Raw genomic sequence first — 21,510 nt, 5'->3', positions numbered from 1 at the left:
AGAGGGGAGGTGGGGGTGAGAGGGGAGGGAGGGAGGTGGGGGTGAGAGAGGGAGGGAGGTGGGGGTGAGAGAGGGAGGGAGGTGGGGGTGAGAGAGGGAGGGAGGTAGGGGGTGAGAGAGGGAGGGAGGTGGGGGTGAGAGAGGGAGGGAGGTGGGGGTGAGAGGGGAGGGAGGTGGGAGGGAGGATAGTGCTGCTCACAACCTATTTATGTCAAAGGTTGCTGAAGTGAATAATGCACATCTCAAATACTTTCTAATTACAGATGGTTTCATGGAAAAAGGACTAAATCACATTCTTTGTTGAACATTCTGATTGCTGCTGGGACAATCCTGAGAAACGAGTACAGTACATACAGATGTTTATTTATTTCACCTTTATTTAACCAGGTAGGCTAGTTGAGAACAAGGTCTCATTTACAACTGCGACCTGGCCAAGATAAAGCATAGCAATTCGACCCAATACAACAACACAGAGTTACACATAGGCTTGCCCTTTACAAGTTAGTCCATGATATCATACAGGGCTTGAATAAGAGTTGGGTCGTTATTCATTAGTGCACACTGTAGCAAAACGTTTTGCAACAGATAATCCAAAACTAAGCGTTTCTTACTGGACAAGTTCAGTTATTCCTTCCCTGTTTCAGTCTGTTTTCTTATGTTTGGCGTCTAGTGAATACGAACCTGCGATGGGAGTTGGTGTGGACGAGACGAATCTAGGTGGGGTACTGTGCTACAAGGTACAGGCAGTTCTCTGGTCTCAGAGAGTGGCCTCAGTGTTCTACTGTCTGCTCAGCCTCTCTAGGTTCACAGGCCTGCCATTGTGGCTCAGTGTAGTGTGTACACACCCAACCGCCAGAGGCCAACAAAAAACACATGAGCCAAAATAACAAGCACATATCTGTGGTGGCACAGAACTTCAGTCCCAAATGCCACCCTACTCCCTATATAGTGCACTACCTTTGACAAGAGCCCCATGGGGAGGTAGTACCCTAATAGGAAGGGAATAGGATACAATTTGAGACACGGCTTCCCCGTTCAGTGTAAACTGAAACTGAATGGTTACGTGGCTATTTATAACTCTTCAACGTTAGCCTATCCTGCTCATTTGCAAAGTCGATGAAGCCGGTGAGAGACGTGCCGTGAGGCTGATGAGACGGCGTCATGTAACATTTAGTATTATGGAATTATTTCCAGCCGCCAGAGACACATGAAGTAAATCTAATCACAATGTCCATTACTTTACAAAATTCTATAATCATCCCATTCGTTGAAGCAAGTGGATAACTTGACTTTAAATCGTAAAACTTTAATGACTTTAATATTTTTAAGACATTCAGGCTAAATCCAAATGTGTGTTAAAAATGGCCTTTGTCGTTCCATTTGTACTAATTAGAAGTTTATAAAAGGATGAATAACACTTATCGGAGGTTATAAGGCTTCATAACACTTATCTGAGGTTATAAGGCTTCATAACATGCCCTGACATGTTGAGGCTCTGAAAGAACATGTCGTTCTAAAATAACATCTGACTCATTCTTTTAGCCCTTCTAGGAAGGAGAGGGGGAGCAGACTGGAAAAGATGCCAACGATACCAGAGAAGATCAAAAACCTTCTGCTGCTTCAAGGACAAATACAAGTTTTTAGATGGATTTTGATGCACAGGATACTACTATCAACAAAACAAAAGCATTTAAAATGAATCTTCCACTTTTCATTTTGTCCATCCATTAAAAACATTTGTGAATGATTTCACTAATCCAAATCAAGGAGCCATTTCTGACCGGTACACCTTTTCCTTTTTAGAAGTTGTGGTTCGTTAAACCAAGGAAAGTCGTGACGTTTCTCTCGGTCTCAATGACCATTAGTTCCATGTATCTTCTGTTGTTGATTCACTGATATCAGTTTATTCTCTGTTCTAACCAAAGGACTAGCATCATAAGGACTAGCATCATGGACTAGCATCATGTACTAGCATCATAAGGACTAGCATCATGGACTAGCATCATAAGGACAAGCATCATGGACTAGCATCATAAGGACAAGCATCATGGACTAGCATCATGGACTAGCATCATCATGGACTAGCATCATAAGGACAAGCATCATGGACTAGCATCATAACTAGGACTGCATCATGGACTCATGCATCATAAGACAAGCATCATGGACTAGCATCATAAGGACAAGCATATCATCATTAGCATCATGGACTAGCATCATGGACAAGCATCATGGACTAGCATCTAAGCAATCATGGACTAGCATCATAAGGACAAGCATCATGGACTAGCACTAGCATCATGGACTAGCATCATAAGGACTAGCATCATGGACTAGCATCATACTAGCATCATGGACAAGCATCATGGACAGCATCATAAGGACAAGCATCATGGACAAGCATCATGGACATCATAAGGACAGCATCATGGACTAGCATCATGGACAAGCATCATGGACTAAGCATCATAAGGACAAGCATCATGGACATAAGGACATCATGGACTAGCATCATGGACAAGCATCATGGACTAGCATCATAAGACTAGCATCATAAGGACAAGCATCATGGACTAGCATCATAAGGACAAGCATCATGGACTAGCATCATAAGGACAAGCATCATGGACAAGCATCATGGACTAGCATCATAAGGACAAGCATCATGGACTAGCATCATAAGGACAAGCATCATGGACTAGCATCATAAGGACAAGCATCATGGACTAGCATCATAAGGACAAGCATCATGGACTAGCATCATAAGGACAAGCATCATGGACTAGCATCATAAGGACAAGCATCATGGACTAGCATCATGGACTAGCATCATAAGGACAAGCATCATGGACTAGCATCATGGACTAGCATCATAAGGACAAGCATCATGGACAAGCATCATGGACTAGCATCATAAGGACAAGCATCATGGACTAGCATCATAAGGACAAGCATCATGGACTAGCATCATGGACTAGCACAAGCATCATGGACTAGCATCATAAGGACAAGCATCATGGACTAGCATCATGGACTAGCATCATAAGCACTAGCATCATGGCACTATGATGAAGTGTGAACTGCCAGGACATGTCTCAGCATCCGACCAGACCAGGGGCAGAGTAGGACTGCTGATCTAGGATCAGGTCCCCCATGTCCATGTTATCTTATTCATTGTGATCTAAAAGGCAAAACTAATCATAGATCAGCACTCCTACGCTTGATAAATGGCCCTAGAGCAGAGCTGGTTGACAGAATAACAGAACATAACACAAACACACTTTTGTCTCTGGCAGAGGGAGGCAATGATTTCACAGTCAGCAAGCAGCCATGTGAAGAGTCACAATGCCCCTGTCTCAATGAGCGAGAGCCATGTCCAGGGATTGGACCCATATTGGAGTGATGATACAGAAAACACTGTTGTAATTCCTCTCTCAGGGGATAATGATGATGAATACACTTATAAAGCTAGAAACCTGTCTATTATATGAATTCAATGTGATTGATTTCTTCTTCACACTTGACTGTGTGACTTGAATGACGACCGATGTCATTAACCCTCTGGTGATTGTAATCAATGATTAGGCAAAGAATGCATTGATGAATCAATCCAGCCAAATCAGGTCTTGGCTGAGCTCGTTGATAGTTCCCATGTTTCTTTCCACTATAAAACGATGAACATTCCCCACGTGCAGTTAGTCTATTTTCTTCTTCTTCTTGTGATTGATTCGTCAACCTGATTCATCTTCAGTGCTCGTGCCTTACTTTGGACCCGCCACTAGGGGCGACAAAATTAACGTTCGTTTTCCTCGCTAACTTTTACAAGCAAGTTATTGGATTGTGAAAGTAACGTAAGTGAAGCCAATAATGTGCTCTAAATCTATTTAAAATGTGCTATGAAAGTTTAAATGGCAAGCCATTGTGTATAATAACATTAACTGTGTGTTATTTTGACATGTAATTTGTACAATCGCTTTATTTTATAGCTAAAGTTTGAATAGCATTAGCCACATGCTACAAGGCCTCTCATCCTCGTGTTTTCCTGATGGCTAAAACGGGAAACCACGAGTAAGGAGTTCACGTTGAATAGCTCGACGTCGACACATAGTAGCGAAGTTGTTGTGGTAGCTAGTAGTACAACGACTAAAAATGTAATGTAATGTTAACCTAGCAAGAGTTTCGTCAAAAAAAAACGTTTGTTTTTCTATCTGGTGGTGTCGTAGTTACCCATCTAAATACATCATCAAAATACACATGAAGATGCCTCAAAAAAGTGCTGCCTGGTCAGCGACTTGCCAGACAACGTCCGGACTATAGTAGTTACTCGTTCAACAGTTTTATTTTTGGCGTAACGTTAGTGGTTAAATCACACATGTATTGTAAATACCACACATTGAATATAGCTAGATATAGCTACATTTGACTGTAACGTTGATGTTATTAATACGTTTTCAGATATACTAACTTGTCAATATTGCACACTGGTCTACTTTTACTGGCTTGCAGAGTCCCACAACTGGGTCGTGGGTCTTTCCAAGCTGTTTGTCTTCATTGTGTTTTGACAGATTGATAGGAAACTATCCCATTTGGTTTGGTAGAAATCAAAAGTATGAGGATTGAAGTGTAGGTAAACGTTACTTTTCGCAGGTCAGTGTCTTTCATGCGATTGAATAACATTGATGGATATCTGCAACAGAGAAACTAATCTCAACATGACCAAATGTTAGATCAGATAAAACATTGTTATCAGTGAGTCCAGATGTCAAACCCCTCTTAATGTTAGTGACTAATCGTTACTTTGGCGTTAATCCCATACTTTGTCATTTCATATCCACGGTGGTAACGTTAATATCCAGCGGCAACCAGCTTTCATGTCCAATATGTCACCTGTCAACTTGCATGGCTCTTACTTTGTTTGGAAAAGCAATAGTTAAGTCGAGACACCCTTCCTCCAACCCTGCCCATGTCAGTCAAACAGCTGATTATTACACAATGCAGGGCTGTAGTAAACTGGGACATGCCCGGGCATATCCAACTCTAGCGGCCAGCTCAGCACTAAGGGTGGAGGCGGATGCACAGACGCAGGGTGACCGCTAGGTGTGCTCGTCCATATGCTAAAACATGTTAGGTTAGTCATCTAGTTTCAACCATACGCCGACTGCGCCCAATAGCATTCTGGCGTTAACAGCCGGAGCAGTGCTAGTCCTGACATGTCTCTCTGTGTCTATTTAAATCCGGGGGAGACGAGGAAGTGGTTCCTAACGCTACCAGCCGAGCTTGAAGCACTTTATGTACAGAATATGAAGGGTGTATAAAGAACATATCATTAGTACTTCTATTTATTTATTTAGGTAAACTTGTTTTTGTCTTCCAAAGCTTTACCTTGACATTGTATGTAATTGTATACTGTTATAAGGTGTTTGCATGTTCACTTGGAAATTAAAATGTATTTTACCTCCTACTCTTTGACAGGTGAGAGACAGAATGGCAGAGAATTGTGAGAGAATGTCAGAATGGCATAGAAGTAGTTCCCAAATAAATACCTTGGACAATGAGAAACTTGTAAGTATCAATTTAAATCTCTGTCTCTCTGTCACACTATTTAAGTGAGTCATTTGTTTACAGTTACATAGAATGTAAAATAATGTATTTTTTTGTTTTATGTGCTATATTTCCACAGGTACGACCTAAAGAGAAACTGCGTGTGTTATTGCAGCAGGCAGGTGCAGACAAAGACGTTTTCACCATGAAAGAGGTAAGAAATGACCTGACAGTCTTGTTTCCTTATATCCTGCTGATATCGAACCACTAGTCTTTGGCTTAACTTTAGTTCATCAAGATATTGTTCCAGGAAGCAGACAGAGGAAACCTTTTTAAGATCCTCAATAGACATTATCTCCCAGACTTTTCAGTTTCGGTAATTATTTTCTAGTCTCACATTTTTTTTTAATGATTTTTTTTAAAACATTTAAATATTTGATGTTTTGAATTTCCAATTGCAGTATATCTTAGGGTTTACTCCTAGAATAGTGGATATTAGTTTCTAAGGGGGGAAACTCACTCTTAATTTGTCGTTAGCAGCCAAACTACTGGTATATAGATTGTGTAGGTGTTTCTGGATGATTCTCTACATTGCTAGATTTACACTAGTTTCACTATTGATTGTCACTTTCATAAACTAAGCACTGCATACGGTAGATGCTGTCACATACTAGAATGGCTTTTGACTTGGTTCTATTGTTTTCCTATTGATATGCTGTTTTACCTACTGTAGTTGATTGAACTGATTGTCGTGTCTACTAAACTAGAATACAAATGCACTGTCATTTAAGAGCTATGATTGGCTAGCAGGCAGACCACCTTGGTTTGAGGACACGTCACACAGCTTTGATGAGACACGTCAGAGGGGGGGGTCTGTCTGTGTGAGAGTCTGAGTCATAGAGAGAGACTGGTGATTATCTTAGTTAGAATGTTAGAACTGGTGATTATCTTCGTTAGAATGTTAGAATGTTCAGTCGCCTCTTGACTTCTACTCTGACTCACTGGGGTTCTGACCTCTGGAATGTCTAACTAGTCTGGGACTCTGTGTTTGGCTCCTTCCTCTCTGTTGTTCATCAGGGAGACAGAGTTATCTCAGAGAGAGGGAGGCGCTCCTCTGATGCTTTAGTTTATAAGAGTGTATGGGAGTTCTGAGCCTTTTACTGGTCCACATTGATTGCTGGAAAATGTGTTTACAGTCTGTGTAATCTGCTTTTATGATAAGGAACTGATGCCTTCATGCCAGTGATCAGTCTATCACAATAGCCTCCTGTCAGCTAGAGAAGTATATTGGGTGGAGTCCTATACTTCTACCCGGTGCAGTGATCATGTGTCTATCAGTTGCCTGTCTAAATTGTGACCCAGAATATTCTGGATCAGTATGGGATGAGGTGTATCAACTAGACTGAGACAGGACTGTCTGGATCAGTATAAGGAGGGAGGGTATCAACTAGACTGAGACAGGACTGTCTGAATCAGTATATGGAGGGAGGGTATCAACTAGACTGAGACAGGACTGTCTGGATCAGTATATGGAGGGAGAGTATCAACTAGACTGAGACAGGACTGTCTGGATCAGTATATGGAGGGAGGCTATCAACTAGACTGGGACAGGACTGTCTGGATCAGTATATGGAGGGAGGCTATCAACTAGACTGAGACAGGACTGTCTGGATCAGTATATGGAGGGAGGCTATCAACTAGACTGAGACAGGACTGTCTGGATCAGTATATGGAGGGAGGGTATCAACTAGACTGAGACAGGACTGTCTGGATCAGTATATGGAGGGAGGGTATCAACTAGACTGGGACAGGACTGTCTGGATCAGTATATGGAGGGAGGGTATCAACTAGACTGAGACAGGACTGTCTGGATCAGTATATGGAGGGAGGGTATCAACTAGACTGAGACAGGACTGTCTGGATCAGTATATGGAGGGTATCAACTAGACTGAGACAGGACTGTCTGGATCAATATATGGAGGGTATCAACTAGACTGAGACAGAACTATTGTTGGTGCAGTCTTATCCTGAGACATTCCCAGGCTTCTCCTCTTGACCCCTGCCTGTATCCCCTGTTACTCTCTCTCTCCTTGACCCCTGCCTGTATCCCCTGTTACTCTCTCTCTCCTCTTGACCCCTGCCTGTATCCCCTGTTACCCCTGCCTGTATCCCGCTCTCTTTGACCCCTGCCTGTATCCCCTGTTACTCTCTCTCTCCTTGACCCCTGCCTGTATCCCCTGTTACTCTCTCTCTCCTCTTGACCCCTGCCTGTATCCCCTGTTACTCACTCTCTCCTCTTGACCCCTGCCTGTATCCCGTTTATCTCTCTCTCTCGTGTGTGTTGCGCTGTGGTGTTGACCTCTGACCCCTGTGCTGTCTATTTGTCAGGTGATATTCTACCTGGGCCAGTACATCATGAAGAAACAGCTTTATGACATGAAGCAGCAACACATAGTGCACTGTGCTGATGACCCCCTGGGGGCTGTACTGGGAGTGGACAGCTTCTCTGTTAAAGAACCACGGTGAGGACACACACTGCACGGTGTGGACATCTTCTCCATCAAAGAGCCACACGCACTCACACAATAACACACACAGCTTGGGACGGACAATAAACCCCCAACACACACACACTCACACAATAACACACACAGCTTGGGACGGACAATAAACCCCCCAACACACACGCACTCACACAATAACACACACAGCTTGGGATGGACAATAAACCCCCCAACACTCACACACCCTGTTTGGACAATAAACCCCCAACACTCACTAACGCTTGTTGGACAATAATATAACATCTCACACAGCTTGGGATGGACAATAAACCCCCAACACTCACACAATGCACACACAGCTTGGGACGGACAATAAACCCCCAACACACACACACTCACACAATAACACACACAGCTTGGGACGGACACAGCCTCTAATGCAGTCCCCCTACACAGCCACTCACAATGCAGTCCACAGCTTCGGACAATAAACCCCCAACACTCCACAATCACACACAGCTTGCAGTCCCTCTACACAGCCTCTCACACAATAACAGCCCAATAAATCCCCCAACACTCACACAATAACACACAGCTCTACATGCCCCCAGCACACACACACTCACACAGCCTCTAGCTTGGGAGCCAATAAATTCTAACAGCTTGGGATGGACAGTCCCCAACACACAGCCTGTTTGCTGCAGTCCTTATAACATCAGCCTCTAATGCAGTCCTTCTACACAGCCTCTAATGCAGTCCTTCTACACAGCCTCTAATGCAGTCCTTCTACACAGCCTCTAATGCAGTCCTTCTACACAGCCTCTAATGCAGACCTTCTACACAGCCTCTAATGCAGCTCCTCTTGTTCTCTAATACAGACTCTGGCCTCTAATACAGCTCCTCTGGCCTCTAATACAGAATCTGGCCTCTAATACAGCTCCTTTGTCCTCTAATACAGATTCTGTTTCTCTAATACAGACGCTGGTCTCTAATACAGTTTGTCTGGTCCTCGAATACAGACTCTGTTCTCTAATACAGACTCTGGCCTCGAATACAGACTCTGTTCTCTAATACAGACTCTGGTCTCTAATACAGCTCCTCTAATACAGACTCTGTTCTCTAATACAGCTCCTCTAATACGGACTCTGTTCTCTAATACAGACTCTGGCCTCTAATACAGCTCCTCTAATACAGACTCTGGCCTCTAATACAGACTCTGTTCTCTAATACAGCTCCTCTAATACAGACTCTGTTCTCTAATACAGCTCCTCTAATACAGACTCTGTTCTCTAATACAGCTCCTCTAATACAGACTCTGGCCTCCAATACAGACTCTGTTCTCTAATACAGACTCTGTTCTCTAATACAGCTCCTCTAATACAGACTCTGTTCTCTAATACAGCTCCTCTAATACAGACTCTGTTCTCTAATACAGCTCCTCTAATACAGACTCTGGCCTCCAATGCAGCTCCTCTAACACAGACTCTGGTCTCTAATGCAGCTCCTCTAATGCAGCTCCTCTAATGCAGCTCCTCTAATACAGCTCCTCTAATACAGCTCCTCTAATACAGCTCCTCTAATACAGCTCCTCTAATACAGACTCTGGCCTCCAGTGCAGCTCCTCTAACCTCTAATACAGCCACTGAATATGCTGTCACCTGTTGCATGTGTTGGCTCAGATGTGTACTGATGATTGAAAAATAAGTTACTGATGAGCAGCCTTCTGTTTGCTAAACAAATCAGAGATGTCTGATAGTGAAACCGTTTCACTATGCTAACGTTAGCCTTGTGTGTTTTTTGGTCTTTCAGAGTTCTCTTCGCTATGATCACAGAAAATCTCCTAGCAGTGAAAAATCAAGGTACTTTTAGCTTTTTCTTTTGTCACTTCTATTGTCCTGTAGTTTCTAGTTGATATACATCTCTCTTTTGAGAAAAAAAAAAACATTTGTACGCTAGGCAGTTCAATGTTGCGTTATGTATTGGGCTGATAAGACAAGTGAGGAAGTAGTCTATTCTGATTTTTAAAATGTAGACGTTTCTATTTTTTTCCTTTTTTAGAATCCCAGTCTGTCTTCACGGAACCCAGGAGCCAGAGTGAACCGGATAGAGGGCCTAAGGTAAGAAGACCACAGAAAGAGCATCTATTCATTGTATTTCTATGGTAGACACATTAAACTAAATGAAGGGGGGAAATAGAGCATGTGATTGGTTGAAACATTCCAGTTGGGGGGGGGCATTGCTATAATGTTGCCGTACTAGATGGCAGCTGTTTTACAAGCTAGAGCACTCAACTTTGCTATTTTGTAATTCTTTAGTCGTAATTATAAAAAATAAAAATAAAAAAATCCCATGAATTGTTTCCGACAAGACCTTTTGAACATCAGTTCCAACTTCAACTCATCTGCCCTGGGCTCTTTCTGTAAATCCAACCCAATTTTACAGGCTGCCCCTCGAGAGAACTTTTGGGTTTGGCTTTTGTAGCCCCTAGTGTTTAACCAGGGCTGGGATCATCTTTTGTAGCCCCTAGTGTTTAACCAGGGCTGGGATCATCTTTTGTAGCCCCTAGTGTTTAACCAGGGCTGGGATCATCTTTTGTAGCCCCTAGTGTTTAACCAGGGCTGGGATCATCTTTTGTAGCCCCTAGTGTTTAACCAGGGCTGGGATCATCTTTGTAGCCCCTAGTGTTTAACCAGGGCTGGGATCATCTTTTGTAGCCCCTAGTGTTTAACCAGGGCTGGGATCATCTTTTGTAGCCCCTAGTGTTTAACCAGGGCTGGGATCATCTTTTGTAGCCCCTAGTGTTTAACCAGGGCTGGGATCATCTTTTGTAGCCCCTAGTGTTTAACCAGGGCTGGGATCATCTTTTGTAGCCCCTAGTGTTTAACCAGGGCTGGGATCATCTTTTGTAGCCCCTAGTGTTTAACCAGGGCTGGGATCATCTTTTGTAGCCCCTAGTGTTTAACCAGGGCTGGGATCATGTGAATGTTGCATTGACTATACAGTGTGGCTGGTAATGTCTGATACTTGTGAGATCTGTTTAGGACAGTTTGGTACTGTCTGATACTTGTGAGATCTGTTTAGGACAGTTTGGTACTGTCTGATACTTGTGAGATCTGTTTAGGACAGTTTGGTACTGTCTGATACTTGTGAGATCTGTTTAGGACAGTTTGGTACTGTCTGATACTTGTGAGATCTGTTTAGGACAGTTTGGTACTGTCTGATACTTGTGAGATCTGTTTAGGACAGTTTGGTACTGTCTGATACTTGTGAGATCTGTTTAAGACAGTTTGGTACTGTGAGATCTGTTTAGGACAGTTTGGTACTGTGAGATCTGTTTAGGACAGTTTGGTACTGTCTGATACTTGTGAGATCTGTTTAGGACCGTTTGGGACTGTCTGATACTTGTGAGATCTGCTTAGGACAGTTCGCGGTGGAACGCGTGAAAATTGTATGTACTTTCAGAGTAATTTGTCGAGCTAGTCATAGGTGGGCTGGTAGCTACTGGTCGCTGGCTATCGACCTATTGGAGAGCACTGCCCTAGACCCATTCCAAACTGCACACCGCCCCAACCGATGTTCCCTCTGTTTTTTTTTTTTATCACTGAGCAAATCTCAGGTCTGATGAGCACAAACTTGAACGTTGTGACAATCCTGTTCCTACTGGAGAACTTTATTTGTATTGCTTTTAATCTTTTTAATGAATTTATCTTATTAACACTTTGTTCTAGCTAGAGCTATTTGTGTAGGTAGCTATCAAGTAAACGCAATGACTCTTACTGTAAACATTGAGGCATGCACCCGTTTTAAGTTACAGTTTTAACAGTGGCCAAGTAGGCTACCGTGTCTGTTTGATCCTAATGTAGGGCCTACCAGAGTGGCCAAGTAGGCTACCGCGTCTGTTTGATCCTAATGTAGGGCCTACCAGAGTGGCCAAGTAGGCTACCGTGTCTGTTTGATCCTAATGTAGGGCCTACCAGAGTGGCCAAGTAGGCTACCGCGTCTGTTTGATCCTAATGTAGGGCCTACCAGAGTGGCCAAGTAGGCTACCGTGTCTGTTTGATCCTAATGTAGGGCCTACCAGAGTGGCCAAGTAGGCTACCGTGTCTGTTTGATCCTAATGTAGGGCCTACCAGAGTGGCCAAGTAGGCTACCGTGTCTGTTTGATCCTAATGTAGGGCCTACCAGAGTGGCCAAGTAGGCTACCGTGTCTGTTTGATCCTAATGTAGGGCCTACCAGAGTGGCCAAGTAGGCTACCGTGTCTGTTTGATCCTAATGTAGGGCCTACCAGAGTGGCCAAGTAGGCTACCGTGTCTGTTTGATCCTAATGTAGGGCCTACCAGAGTGGCCAAGTAGGCTACCGCGTCTGTTTGATCCTAATGTAGGGCCTACCAGAGTGGCCAAGTAGGCTACCGTGTCTGTTTGATCCTAATGTAGGGCCTACCAGAGTGGCCAAGTAGGCTACCGCGTCTGTTTGATCCTAATGTAGGGCCTACCAGAGTGGCCAAGTAGGCTACCGTGTCTGTTTGATCCTAATGTAGGGCCTACCAGAGTGGCCAAGTAGGCTACCGTGTCTGTTTGATCCTAATGTAGGGCCTACCAGAGTGGCCAAGTAGGCTACCGTGTCTGTTTGATCCTAATGTAGGGCCTACCAGAGTGGCCAAGTAGGCTACCGTGTCTGTTTGATCCTAATGTAGGGCCTACCAGAGTGGCCAAGTAGGCTACCGTGTCTGTTTGATCCTAATGTAGGGCCTACCAGAGTGGCCAAGTAGGCTACCGCGTCTGTTTGATCCTAATGTAGGGCCTACCAGAGTGGCCAAGTAGGCTACCGTGTCTGTTTGATCCTAATGTAGGGCCTACCAGAGTGGCCAAGTAGGCTACCGTGTCTGTTTGATCCTAATGTAGGGCCTACCAGAGTGGCCAAGTAGGCTACCGTGTCTGTTTGATCCTAATGTAGGGCCTACCAGAGTGGCCAAGTAGGCTACCGTGTCTGTTTGATCCTAATGTAGGGCCTACCAGAGTGGCCAAGTAGGCTACCGTGTCTGTTTGATCCTAATGTAGGGCCTACCAGAGTGGCCAAGTAGGCTACCGCGTCTGTTTGATTCCTAATGTAGGGCCTACCAGAGTGGCCAAGTAGGCTACCGTGTCTGTTTGATCCTAATGTAGGGCCTACCAGAGTGGCCAAGTAGGCTACCGTGTCTGTTTGATCCTAATGTAGGGCCTACCAGAGTGGCCAAGTAGGCTACCGTGTCTGTTTGATCCTAATGTAGGGCCTACCAGAGTGGCCAAGTAGGCTACCGCGTCTGTTTGATCCTAATGTAGGGCCTACCAGAGTGGCCAAGTAGGCTACCGCGTCTGTTTGATCCTAATGTAGGGCCTACCAGAGTGGCCAAGTAGGCTACCGCGTCTGTTTGATCCTAATGTAGGGCCTACCAGAGTGGCCAAGTAGGCTACCGTGTCTGTTTGATCCTAATGTAGGGCCTACCAGAGTGGCCAAGTAGGCTACCGTGTCTGTTTGATCCTAATGTAGGGCCTACCAGAGTGGCCAAGTAGGCTACCGCGTCTGTTTGATCCTAATGTAGGGCCTACCAGAGTGGCCAAGTAGGCTACCGTGTCTGTTTGATCCTAATGTAGGGCCTACCAGAGTGGCCAAGTAGGCTACCGCGTCTGTTTGATCCTAATGTAGGGCCTACCAGAGTGGCCAAGTAGGCTACCGCGTCTGTTTGATCCTAATGTAGGGCCTACCAGAGTGGCCAAGTAGGCTACCGCGTCTGTTTGATCCTAATGTAGGGCCTACCAGAGTGGCCAAGTAGGCTACCGCGTCTGTTTGATCCTAATGTAGGGCCTACCAGAGTGGCCAAGTAGGCTACCGCGTCTGTTTGATCCTAATGTAGGGCCTACCAGAGTGGCCAAGTAGGCTACCGCGTCTGTTTGATCCTAATGTAGGGCCTACCAGAGTGGCCAAGTAGGCTACCGTGTCTGTTTGATCCTAATGTAGGGCCTACCAGAGTGGCCAAGTAGGCTACCGTGTCTGTTTGATCCTAATGTAGGGCCTACCAGAGTGGCCAAGTAGGCTACCGTGTCTGTTTGATCCTAATGTAGGGCCTACCAGAGTGGCCAAGTAGGCTACCGTGTCTGTTTGATCCTAATGTAGGGCCTACCAGAGTGGCCAAGTAGGCTACCGCGTCTGTTTGATCCTAATGTAGGGCCTACCAGAGTGGCCAAGTAGGCTACCGCGTCTGTTTGATCCTAATGTAGGGCCTACCAGAGTGGCCAAGTAGGCTACCGTGTCTGTTTGATCCTAATGTAGGGCCTACCAGAGTGGCCTACCATCAACAACAATGGAGAAAATGAATCCCATAACATTTTACCATGGAAATAGTTGTTATATCTTTCAGTAGCAGCCAGTGTGTAGTGTTCAACGTAGACCTACATTTCATGAGACTTTTGAAGAGGAAAAAGAAAAAAAAAACATGCAGGGCTTGACCTTTAACCTGTTTATCCACTTGTCCTTCAGACAAATGAGGTGACTGAATATTGTGTTTGATGCAAGAAACCACTTTACAAAATTAAATGCATTATTATTCCCATAGCATTTACTACAGAGAATCAGATAAATTATACTACCCTCTGCCTATTGGCTACTTAGCTTATTCAAACCTGTCTCAAAATACAATACTGCCGCTTTAAGACAAAAAAAAAAAACAGATTTTTACCTGACTGGCTTTTTTAAATATGTCTAGAAATGTACATGTTTTGTGCTCTTGTAGGAAGCAATCACTCCCCTAATGCTGACTACAAATTATCTATAACTGGGCTAATAACTCACTAACTAGAAAATAATATGAACAAATGTGCACACGTCGCTCTCGCTTGGATCTCAAAACAAGCGCATCTACTCACGACCGCTCATGCTGTAAACACAGTCCAGTGAATGGCACAGATCCATATATGGCAATGGTCTATTTGCATATAGGCCTACTACAGCTCTGATTGGTTATGGCTCACCGGCCTGAGTCGTGCCTGTCAATGCAACTAGAATCCTACTCATTCTGACCACTTTCTAATTTTCCACTTCCCTTTGGCACTTGTAAATAAACAGATAGGAATGATTAGTAGCATTTTTAAAATGTAGACTATTTAACAAAAGTAATTGCGAGCACTTTAAGATGTTGTTTTGATAGTATTTCATGGGAAAATATTTAGGCCGATGTGGAGTCTGCTTAACAGACGTTTCTCTCGTCTTTCAATTGTGTATTTCACCACTGCTTTCCCGTAGTTAAACCACGTGAGAGAGCAGCCGAAAGCTTCTGGAAACCTTGGTTTACAACCCGTCTCAAAAATAGTTGTGTAGCGGTGTGCCACCGTTACTAAATGGATATAGGGGGAAACACTTCCCCATCACCCTCCATTTTAAAGAGTTACAAACAAACAGTAAATCAAATCAAATTTGATTGGTCACATACACATATTTAGCAGATGTTATTGCGAGTGTAGCGAAATGCTTTGTGATCAAACTAATTGCCTGGCTCTGGGTCACAGACATAAACATACTCGACCTCAAGTTGAACCAACTTTAGTTTTGTTGCAGAGGGATGTTTATACTGGCACGTGTTCCAAAGACTGTCTCCCTTGGAGCTTCTGATGCGTTTTTCCCCTGTGATGTTGTTTTAAGTGGTAGCTGTGCCCGAGTGAGTTTTATAGACAGACCTCCTCAGTGTCCTGGTTCACTGGTTGATTTCTCTAACGGTTCCTTCTGTTTAATCTGTTTACAGGAGACGGAATCAGACTGTCATTCATCATCTACCTCAGAACGCAGGAGGAGAAGGAGGAGTAGTGACCCTGGTGAGTGTCTGTCTGTCTGTCTGCTTGCCTGCCCCTCTGTCTGCTTGCCTGCCCCTCTGTCTGTCTGCCTGCCCCTCTGTCTGTCTGCCTGCCCCTCTGTCTGCCTGCCTCTCTGTCTGTTGTTGTAGTACTCCAGCAGTGTGTACATAAACCTACACCTACTAACTACACCAGTCCTGCTCATGTGGCTCTGTGCTGTACCTTTTCTCCTGGAGAAAAACTGTCATGTCAGGCCTCATGGCTTCATGTGTTGCCCTGTCAAGTCTGTTGGGGAAGCAAAGACCGAGTTCTGGAATGCATCAAAGCATAGAACCCCAGTCCCTTCTAATGGTTCTGTAGGAACACTCTGGTCTGGAGGCTGTGGGGGATGTTTTCAGATGACTTCTCCTCACAATGAGTCTCTTCAGGCCCAAAAAGCAGCCTGATGGCATCCACACACACACAGACACCACAAAGACGCGCCTGTTTCCTAACGGACCAGGGGAGAATCCACAACAGTCCTAGTCTGATGGATTGAAACGGACCAGGGGAGAATCCACAACAGTCCTAGTCTGATGGATTGAAACGGACCAGGGGAGAATCCACAACAGTCCTAGTCTGATGGATTGAAACGGACCAGGGGAGAATCCACAACAGTCCTAGTCTGATGGATTGAAACGGACCAGGGGAGAATCCACAACAGTCCTAGTCTGATGGATTGAAACGGACCAGGGGAGAATCCACAACAGTCCTAGTCTGATGGATTGAAACGGACCAGGGGAGAATCCACAACAGTCCTAGTCTGATGGATTGAAACGGACCAGGGGAGAATCCACAACAGTCCTAGTCTGATGGATTGAAACGGACCAGGGGAGAATCCACAACAGTCCTAGTCTGATGGATTGAAACGGACCAGGGGAGAATCCACAACAGTCCTAGTCTGATGGATTGAAACGGACCAGGGGAGAATCCACAACAGTCCTAGTCTGATGGATTGAAACGGACCATTTTTTAAAGGACTGGGGTTTTATTGCTCTTAGCTACTGGTCGTACCTCAGGGCCCAGTACACAACATACGGCTATAAACAACTCCATGTCTTGTGAACATCACATATTCATTGTCATCAAGGGAGAAACAGCTTTGTTGAAGACGTGTCAGTATGTCAACAGAGTGATGTAAAATATATCACTAGCCACTTTAAACAATGCTACCTAATATAATGTTTACATACCCTACATTATTCATCTCATATGCATACGTATATACTGTACTCTATCATCGACTGCATCCTTATGTAATACATGTATCACTAGCCACTTTAAACAATGCTACCTAATATAATGTTTACATACCCTACATTGTTCATCTCATATGCATACGTTGATACTGTACTCTATATCATCGACTGCATCCTTATGTAATACATGTATCACTAGCCACTTTAATAATGGGAATTAATGGGAAATGATGTAAATATATCACTAGCCACTTTAAACAATGCTACCTAATATAATGTTTACATACCCTACATTATTCATCTCATATGCATACGTATATACTGTACTCTATATCATCGACTGCATCCTTATGTAATACATGTATCACTAGCCACTTTAATAATGGGAATTAATGGGAAATGATGTAAATATATCACTAGCCACTTTAAACAATGCTACCTTATATAATGTTACTTACCCTACATTATTCATCTCATATGCATACGTTGATACTGTACTCTATATCATCGACTGCATCCTTATGTAATACATGTATCACTAGCCACTTTAACTATGCCACTTGGTTTACATACTCATCTCATATGTATATACTGTACTCAATATCATCTACTGTATCTTGCCTATGCTGCTCTGTACCATCACTCATTCATATATCCTTATGTACATATTCTTTATCCCCTTACACTTGTGTCTATAAGGTAGTAGTTTTGGAATTGTTAGTTAGATTACTTGTTGGTTATTACTGCATTGTCGGAACTAGAAGCACAAGCATTTCGCTACACTCGCACTAACATCTGCTAACCATGTGTATGTGACCAATCAAATTGGATTTGATTTGAGTGATCGGATGCACAATATGCTTCTCTATTTTACCGTCGGAGGAGAAATGGCTTATTTGAAAGAAATTGTTAAACGTAAAACCACTGCTCAGACCCTCTCTGTTCTATTCCAGAGGGGACGTCGTCGACACAAGAGGAGGACGGGTGTGAGTCCAGGAAGAGACATAGGTCAGACAGCTTTTCTCTGACCTTTGATGACAGCATGTCCTGGTATGTGATTGGAGGCCTGAGACGAGACCGGAGGAGCAGCGAGTCTTCAGACTCACACAGTAACGCTGTGAGTAGCCTCCTGTAACTCTGTGGGTCAGCCTCCTGTAACTCTGTGGGGGAGCCTCCTGTGACTCTGTGGGGGAGCCTCCTGTGACTCTGTGGGGGAGCCTCCTGTGTGACTCTGTGGGGGAGCCTCCTGTGTGACTCTGTGGGGAGCCTCCTGTGTGACTCTGTGGGGAGCCTCCTGTGTGACTCTGTGGGGAGCCTCCTGTGTGACTCTGGGGAGCCTCCTGTGTGACTGTGGGGAGCCTCCTGTGTGACTCTGTGGGGAGCCTCCTGTATAACTCTGGGGGAGCCTCCTGTATAACTCTGTGGGGGAGCCTCCTGTATAACTCTGTGGGGGAGCCTCCTGTGTGACTCTGTGGGGGAGCCTCCTGTATGACTCTGTGGGGGAGCCTACTGCAGTACAACTATTTACCCTGTCAGACTGTAGGTCCACCAATCCTAAATAAAAGGAGGGTGAGATTCTAAACTAGATCCTAAACTGGGCTACAACATTATGCAGATGAAGGAATGGGATTATGAATTCCTACACATTCAGACTAAATGTTTCACGTCTAGTGTGTGACATCGGTTTGTTCAGTACTTTAGATTCTGAGTTTTAAAAAATGATGATTGTAATTTGTAAATCTACCGGCAGCTGTGTAAGTCCCATGTTACTGAGCTCTCTCTCTCTCTCTCTCTTGTCTCTCTCAACAGGAAGTAGGTTCATTGGTCAGTGACGCGTGTGACGATGTTCTGAGCCAGGATCTGGGCTCAGACTCTGATAACTTCAGCGTGGAGTTTGAGGTGGAGTCCATCGACTCGGATGCCTACAGCGATCCCGAAGAGGCTTCAGTGTCTGGAGAGGACGAGGTCTCGGCTCACTGTCTTTTCAACTGTGTGTGTGTGTGTGTGTGTGTGTGTTTCCGCTGTATTCATTTAGCTGTGGTGCACCACCACACCAACAAAAAGCGGACCTTTTCGATGGTTCTAAAATTATCACCGGGGGGGGCCATGGAAACATTGGTGTGTGTCATTTCAAACAGCTCCCTCTAGTGTCCTGGGGTCAAACTGCAGCTGTTGACTCCCTGTGTGTCTGTCGTTCTCTCACAGGTGTATGAAGTCACCATCTTCGAGGCAGAGGAGGAGGACTCGTTCGATGACGACACTGAAATCACGGAAGCAGTACGTTTCGTATTACCCATAACCCCTGTGGTCTAATCTAGGTGGTGGTGCCTGTGGTCTAATCTAGCGGTGGTGCCTGTGGTCTAATCTAGCGGTGGTGCCTGTGGTCTAATCTAGCGGTGGTGCCTGTGGTCTAATCTAGCGGTGGTGCCTGTGGTCTAATCTAGTGGTGGTGCCTGTAGTCTAATCTAGGTGGTGGTGCCTGTAGTCTAATCTAGGTGGTGGTGCCTGTGGTCTAATCTAGTGGTGGTGCCTGTGGTCTAATCTAGCGGTGGTGCCTGTGGTCTAATCTAGCGGTGGTGCCTGTGGTCTAATCTAGCGGTGGTGCCTGTGGTCTAATCTAGCGGTGGTGCCTGTGGTGTCTAATCTAGCGGTGGTGCCTGTGGTCTAATCTAGCGGTGGTGCCTGTGGTCTAATCTAGCGGTGGTGTGGTCTAATCTAGCGGTGGTGTCTGTGGTCTAATCTAGCGGTGGTGCCTGTGGTCTAATCTAGCGGTGTTGTCTGTGGTCTAATCTAGCGGTGGTGCCTGTGGTCTAATCTAGCGGTGGTGCCTGTGGTCTAATCTAGCGGTGTTGCCTGTGGTCTAATCTAGCGGTGGTGCCTGTGGTCTAATCTAGCGGTGGTGCCTGTTGTCTAATCTAGCGGTGGTGCCTGTTGTCTAATCTAGCGGTGGTGCCTGTGGTCTAATCTAGCGGTGGTGCCTGTGGTCTAATCTAGCGGTGGTGCCTGTGGTGGTCTAATCTAGCGGTGGTGCCTGTTGTCTAATCTAGTGGTGTTGCCTGTTGTCTAATCTAGCGGTGGTGCCTGTGGTCTAATCTAGCGGTGGTGCCTGTGGTCTAATCTAGCGGTGGTGCCTGTGGTCTAATCTAGCGGTGGTGCCTGTGGTCTAATCTAGCGGTGGTGCCTGTGGTCTAATCTAGTGGTGTTGTTTCAGGACTACTGGAAGTGCTCAAAGTGTGAGGAGTTGAACCCTCCCCTCCCCCGAAACTGCAACCGCTGCTGGACGCTAAGAATGGACTGGTTTCCCGATTCTGACAGCAACTCTGCTGCCCCCAACCTCAAACCCTTACCCCCCAAGCCTACCCCAGCCCCGACAGAGCCTGACGAGACCGAAGGTCTGGATGTTCCAGACGGGAAGAGAGCCAGGTCGCCCCTTCCCCTCCTCAAAGACTCCCAGGAATTGATGTCCGTCTCTGGCCCCGATTCCCAAGACTCGGCCTGCTCCTCCCAGCCCTCCACCTCTTCTTCGAACTCCAACGGTGTGGGCTCAGGCTCGTCCTCTAGCGCCCCCCTCAGTCAAGAAGTGATGGCACCAGACTTGGAGCGTTTCAACAGCCTGGAGGCTCACCTCCCCGCCAGCTGCCTGGAGCCCTGCGTCATCTGTCAGACCAGGCCCAAGAACGGCTGCATTGTACACGGACGCACAGGGCACCTCATGGCCTGTTACACCTGCGCCAGGAAACTGAAGAAGAGGAACAAGCTGTGTCCTGTCTGCAGGCAGCCTATCCAGTCTGTCGTCTTAATTTATCTCAGCTGAGGACGGCTATCGGCTAGACTGTACATTCCAAATAAGCAGTCTATTCCCTATGGTAGTGTGCACTACTCTCAACCATGGCCCCAATAGGACTCTGGTCTAAAGTAGTGCACTATATAGGGAATAGGATGTAACCCATAGCTACACAACTCCCTGTTCCTCAAAAACAACTTAAATCCTGAATGAATAAATGTTTTAATTTTGTTTATTTGGAAGTGATTTTATTTATGAACAAGAGTTTGTTGACTCTATCAAACAAGGTGCCTGTTGTTGTTGTTGTTGATTTCTAGTGTTCAGTCAAATAGCCTTTCTAGTTTTTCAAATGGATTACATTCTCTGTGGTGAAATATTCAATATATTTGATAAAATAAAGAATGTCTAGCAAATTAACAGAGATGTACATTGGTTTTCCTTTGTTTATTTTCACCTCGTCTTCCCTCTATTCTACACAGATGATAGTGTTTTATATAGTTGTATCTATAATGACATGGGGCTTAAACTACGTGAAAGTCAAAATGTCTCAATAAAGTTCACCGGTAGAAAGAGACGTTTGTTGTTGACTCCGTCGACAAGAGCGCGAGTGGGTAGTGGTTG

General features: G+C 45.1%; 1 protein-coding gene and 1 long non-coding RNA gene across 3 annotated transcripts; both read left to right on the top strand.

The window, feature by feature from the left end:
- The first annotated feature begins 170 nt into the window (after positions 1-170).
- On the top strand, positions 171-2,075 carry LOC121845255. The gene is made up of 2 exons (XR_006082477.1): positions 171-341; positions 671-2,075. It is a non-coding gene; the product is annotated as an uncharacterized LOC121845255 (long non-coding RNA).
- A 444-nt stretch (positions 2,076-2,519) lies between these two features.
- mdm2 (MDM2 proto-oncogene) lies at positions 2,520-21,306 on the top strand. Of its 2 annotated transcripts, none has more exons than XM_042316212.1 (11): positions 2,520-3,851; positions 5,473-5,562; positions 5,681-5,755; positions 7,930-8,063; positions 9,855-9,904; positions 10,104-10,162; positions 15,819-15,888; positions 18,059-18,222; positions 18,915-19,070; positions 19,311-19,382; positions 20,317-21,306. In XM_042316212.1, exons 2-11 carry the CDS (start codon positions 5,485-5,487, stop codon positions 20,917-20,919), a joined length of 1,461 nt encoding a protein of 486 aa, XP_042172146.1. In that variant the 5' UTR covers positions 2,520-3,851; positions 5,473-5,484; the 3' UTR covers positions 20,920-21,306. The 2 variants fall into 2 exon arrangements, with proteins under 2 accessions (XP_042172146.1, XP_042172145.1); XM_042316211.1 differs by lacking the exon at positions 2,520-3,851 and adding an exon at positions 4,970-5,351.
- Positions 21,307-21,510: the final 204 nt, after the last annotated feature.

Source organism: Oncorhynchus tshawytscha, unplaced genomic scaffold, assembly GCF_018296145.1.
Source record: "Oncorhynchus tshawytscha isolate Ot180627B unplaced genomic scaffold, Otsh_v2.0 Un_scaffold_1874_pilon_pilon, whole genome shotgun sequence".
In the NCBI taxonomy this organism is placed as follows: domain Eukaryota; kingdom Metazoa; phylum Chordata; class Actinopteri; order Salmoniformes; family Salmonidae; genus Oncorhynchus; species Oncorhynchus tshawytscha.
Note: the sequence above shows the minus strand (reverse complement) of the source record. Positions and strands in the feature narration are given on the sequence as shown.

Bases quoted from the DNA above. Each gene is read 5' to 3' on its own strand.
- mdm2 (XM_042316212.1), top strand. From the start codon at position 5,485: ATGGCAGAGAATTGTGAGAGAATGTCAGAATGGCATAGAAGTAGTTCC. The intron at 15,889-18,058 runs GTGAGTGTCTGT...GTTCTATTCCAG, and splicing joins AAGGAGGAGTAGTGACCCTG to AGGGGACGTCGTCGACACAA. The intron at 19,071-19,310 runs GTCTCGGCTCAC...GTTCTCTCACAG, and splicing joins CAGTGTCTGGAGAGGACGAG to GTGTATGAAGTCACCATCTT.